Source organism: Danio aesculapii, chromosome 13 (assembly GCF_903798145.1).
Source record: "Danio aesculapii chromosome 13, fDanAes4.1, whole genome shotgun sequence".
NCBI lineage: Eukaryota > Metazoa > Chordata > Actinopteri > Cypriniformes > Danionidae > Danio > Danio aesculapii.
The window spans coordinates 21,789,301-21,794,613 of record NC_079447.1 but is presented as its reverse complement, the minus strand read 5'-3'; the positions used below and the strand labels follow the sequence as shown (position 1 = coordinate 21,794,613).

At 37.4% G+C, this 5,313-nt stretch overlaps 1 protein-coding gene across 1 annotated transcript; it reads right to left on the bottom strand.

Moving 5' to 3' along the window:
* Positions 1-269: 269 nt before the first annotated feature.
* six1a (SIX homeobox 1a) lies at positions 270-3,663 on the bottom strand. The gene is made up of 2 exons (XM_056470751.1): positions 2,754-3,663; positions 270-2,041 (listed from the first exon to the last, which is right to left on the bottom strand). The coding sequence occupies exons 1-2, from the start codon at positions 3,311-3,313 to the stop codon at positions 1,750-1,752; spliced, it is 852 nt and encodes a 283-aa protein (XP_056326726.1). The 5' UTR covers positions 3,314-3,663; the 3' UTR covers positions 270-1,749.
* Between the last annotated feature and the right edge of the window lie 1,650 nt (positions 3,664-5,313).

Below are 5,313 nucleotides of genomic sequence, written 5' to 3'. Positions count from 1 at the left end.
ACTTTTATAGGTTGAAAAAAATAGTATGGGCTTTTGAATTTATATCAGGCACTATAGATCATATTTATTACCAATTGTAAAGATATCTTTTTAAAATTGCTTTGTTAATTTTGTTCAAATTGATATTGAATTTTAAGAATGATATAAAAAGATAAGATTATATAAGATACGATAAGAATTTAAATCTCTAGATGGATGGATGGATGGATGGATGGATGGATGGATGGATGGATGGATGGATGGATAGATAGATAGATAGATAGATAGATAGATAGATAGATAGATAGATAGATAGATAGATAGATAGATAGATAGATAGATAGATAGATAGATAGATAGATAGATTGATTGATTGATTGATTGATTAATTAATTGGTTTGATCGAACCCTGAGGTAAATGTGAGTTATGCAGCCCCCTGTGGCTCGAGGCTGGTAGGGTGTCCCCCTCATTCCTGCAATCAAGCCCTTCTACACCCGGAGACTGTTTCTAATTAGGGCCCGGAAACCCTCTGCGCTCTCTGTTCACAACCGTTTACACTGACACGAGACCATAGCGAGGTGAGAGAGAGACAGACAGAAAGAGCTGAACGTTCTAGAAACTTTATATTTGACGAAAATGTACTGTCATAATTCATATTCTGTGTTAAAACAAATGTTCGACAAAAGTAGATATTTATTTACGGTGCAAGTTTTTCACTTGTTGAATTTTTTATTTGTTCGGCAGTGTAGATAGTTAAAGGAACAAAAGTTTACATTTGCTTTGATAGTGTTTTGTTGTGATTTGGGTGGACTAAGAGGATTTAGAGCGGGCCTGGCGAATCGTGTCAGTTTTCAGTGGCCCAGAACTGACAGAACAAACAAGTGATAAAACTCCCCTTGTCTGACTCTTTGCTAATTAACTCGACCGGTCAGTGTAATGAACCAATAGCCTAAATCTTTATCAAACTTAAAGTGCTTAAAGTGACTCGGTTAGTGCTTTTTCTTAACATTTTAACGGTCAAAAAGTCAAGCTCGGCCCTGCGCTCAGCCTGGCGCCTCTTGGCGTGTCTGCCCTCAGCATAAGGGCCAATTTTTCTTATTGACATTTTAGGTGTTCTCATTTTTCACGCGCTCATGCCCTCTTCCTGTTCGGACATGTCACGTGGATTGAGATATTTTATTATTTTTGAGGTTTTGTGTTTATTTATTGTATTTTTTTTATTTATTATTTTGATTAACAGCTTCCATGTCAAAGATAAACGCTCAGAACGCTGATGATGCAACAGGTTAACGTTTTAATTGGTGTTTTTCTTTTTCTTTTCAACTGATGTTTTTAAAAACTACAATTGTAGTGTAAACATATTATATATGTAAACTGAATATCAAGAAAGAACCTTTGATTCCACTTTGGTGTTTAGTTGAGACGTTTAAAAAGATTTTCTCATTAAAATCTCTGCTCCTCGCCCTGTCCAGTCAAGAACAATTTATATAAATTAATCTTTGTGTAAAACATCATAAATTATTAAAATGTTTTTCAATGCACCCATCAATACTGTGAATTTTCTTAAATATTGGCCTTAATGGTTTAACAAAATTTACGCACTTGTCCAGTAAACTCAAAGCTCCCAAAACTCACAAGCTCTTTTGATTTTCCTCGCTTTTCTAATGATATGCAACAGAATTGTTTTTCTTTCAGTAAACGTCCTCTGCGTCAGAAGTATATGCTGTAATGGGCATTAAGTCTTCTCGCTTAACCGTGAATAAGGCGTCCTAAGATCCTAAATCCACAAGGCTGGATGTTAGAGATCCTAATAGTGAATCCTGGACCTGATGCGGATGCCCTTGCATGCCGTGTAGCGGGTGCGGCGCACCGAGGCCGGGCATTGGATATGCGGGAGCCCCGGGATTGTTCATGTTGCCTTGCAGGAGAAGCACGGAGCTGTGCTCGGGGCTCTGCGGCGGAGAAAATTCATCCTCCGAGCTCGACATCAGCGACTTCACTCCGTCGAGCGGAGACCGCTGGCTCTGCTTTCCTCCGACACCGTTGTTCTCGCCGTTTTCTCTGTTGGATGATTATATTTGTAACATATTAGTCTGTGTAATTATATGCTATAGGCCTTGAATTAGGCTACATATAGTAGCATATTATATAATAATTAACTGTATAGTGTTATTCAAAACAATAGATTAATCTTATAATTATTATTACACAATTTAAAGAATCTTTGATGGTTTGTGTTTCTAACAGGAACAAATTGCCAGTGCTTTGTATTTAACATGACATAAGATAACTGTCATGTCACCACAGATTTACTGCAGGCAAACTCCAGCCTCTTTTAGTCTTGAGACGGTTTTAGAGAATATAATTACAAACAAAGTAAAACAATACTATTTATTTTAATCCAACATTTAAAAATCTGTAATTACTTAGGCCTAACAAATAAATTCTCATTGCAATAAAATAAATCTTCTGTCCTTTCAGTCGAAAGAATTTTTTTTATTCGAGTTATTTTTTATTAATTTTTTAAAATCGAGCTATGTTTCAAGAAATTAAAGTAAATATCGATACAAATGTTATGTATTAAAGTAGTCTATTTAGTGCTGAATTTGTGTGACCATAGTGACTGTAAATTCTTACGGTTTCTCTATATATTTTGCATAGGCTATTTTTAAAAACTGTAATTGCTGCAACTCAAGAACAATAGTAGGCTATATTTTATTTATTTATTTTTTTTAATAAAATTGTTGCTTGCTATGTCTAATAAAGATCTCACCTTTCTTTTGCCTCGGCTGCCCGGTCTCTCTGTCTCCTGTTTTTAAACCAGTTGCTGACCTGTGTAGTGGTCAGTCCTGTTGCCTCTGCCAGCTCTCGCTTCTCCCGTGGAGATGGATAAGGGTTGTGCGTGTACCAGTCACGTAGCACGCTCCGAGACTTTTCCTTAAAGCAATAACTGGTCTCCTCGCCGTCCCAGATAGTACGGGGCAAAGGGAATTTCCTGCGCACACGGTATTTGCCCACAGCGCCTAGCGGGCGGCCCCGCAACTTTTCTGCCTCAACATAGTGCGCCTTCAGCCACAGCTGCTGCATCTTCGGGTGGTTGTGCGTGGAGAACTGGTGGCTCTCCAAGATCTTGTAGAGCTCACGGAAGTTTCCCCGGTGGAAGGCCACCACAGCCTTCGCTTTGAGCACGGATTCGTTCTTGTGGAGGTGGTCGCAGGCTGGCAGGGACCAAAGGAAACGTCCGAGCCTCTCCAGGTTCCCACCCTGCTGCAGCACCTCGCAGACGCACGCGACCTGCTCCTGCGTAAAGCCGAAAGAGGGCAAGATTGACATGGCGCCCCTATGCAATTCACCCCGTAATGTACTGCTAATCCCTGGCTCTGTGGGTATTCCTCTCAAATTAGTCCTAGGACAAAAATCCCCGTGCCGGATTGATCTGTGGCGCAATCCAGTTTTGATAACCGATTGTATGACACCCCCTGTCACCCTCCCGGTTTGCACACGTGAGATTCGGATGCGGTTTTTCTGTATGGATATTTGACAGAGAAAGCCAGCACAGCGTCATTCTGTGATTAGCTCGCCCCGGTCTGTTCTGGAACCGGCTAGCAGAGCAGAACTGCATCTACAGATCCGTTCCGTTTCCTCCCCGGAGGGCGGACGTCAAGGCCTGAAACTGGAGACCTTGACTGCACGCACACACACATAGACACATAAACACGCACATTCTCACTTACACTACCGTTGATAGGCTACTAATCATTTATTAAATTACCACAAGCACCCCCAATGCCTTTGTTTTTTGACATAAGTTACTACAGTTGTTTTCAGTATTTTCTATTTCAATAAATAACAATTATATAACTTATGCTATAATATACCAAAAAACAAAAATAGCTAATGTAAAACATGATTATTCATGATTAAAAATTATTAAAACATCTTGTACGTAAATTGTGAACATATTCTAATAAATTATTCATGCCTACGTTTTACAGATTAATTCTTTATAATAATTAATAAATATTTTACATGAGTTTATAAAAAATATACGTTCTCAAAAATTCAGTTTGAAGAACATTTAAAAACCCGCATAAAATGTGTTTGTGTTTTCCTATAGATGTTAAAAGTTTTTAATGGAAGCGTCAATTAAAAGCAAAAATTTAATTATTTTTATGAACTTTGCGTCTGAAATACAGTATGGATTTCCTTTGAGGACTTTAATATGAACTTGAAGTCATTGGCCTGGAAAAAGAAAAAGAATAACCTACCGCCTACAACGAGTTATTTATTTAATGATTCTTTTGAAGACTGTGTGCTTGAACGACCCAAAGCCGAATTTTGAACTGAAGAATTCAATGAAACAACAGTAACTTTTTAAGAAACTCTAGAAGCTATTGCTATGGCTATTCTTCAGATTATTTTTACTGCATCTACAATCCATCTAAGAATCTTTGAGTGTTTATATTTTTACTTTCTATTTATTTCATTTGGTTGAAAAAGCACAATAACTGTCGTTTGGCTTGTGTGCTTTTGTAAGGTGGGCCTGAAACACTAAACCGATCCATTAGCGAATAACTTGTGAGCTTGACGAGCTCTTAGTCTCTCGGTCACAGCTCTTTATCTCTGAAGATATCCGTAACATGACACCGGGAAATCCAGCTGGCCCGCTTGAGGTTTTTTTTTTTTCTTTCTTCAATTTTGAATATTTTTTTCCCCTGAATATTTCAAGATGGTGTGAGGATTTTACAATAAAATGAAAATTCCCTAATGCCAATTAGTTTCGGTGTAATCTTTAATAGTCCTCCTTAACACCTGTGAAAACAATCAGTCATGTTCAGTCAAACAGGGGGCATTTGTCTGCTCCCCTCTCTTTTTATTAATGGTTTAATAATGCCATCGAACAGACACGCACTCATTCACTCAGACACACAACTCGTTCAAACTACTAATTTAAAATGAGCTGAAACAACACAATTCTTGAGATTTCATTGGAAAAACTTAATTTTTTTATGTTCAATTCACATAAATTTGTTAAAAGTGTTAAGTTAACTTAATCAATTTGTGTTGGGACAACGTGATGATAAATGAATGATTTATGTGGAACCCTGCATTTTTTACAGTATAGTTTACGCACCAAGCAGATGTTATCTAGATTAAATATCAGAAATTGTAAATATAAGCTTCATATTGCATATTTACACATATTGCATCTTTCTAACACAGTTTGCATTTGAAAGCGCCAACAATTAATATAACAACTTATCAATTATCAATTAGAATCATTTGTAAAAAAATATCATGCGGGCCAATTTCTTTCATATACCAATATACTA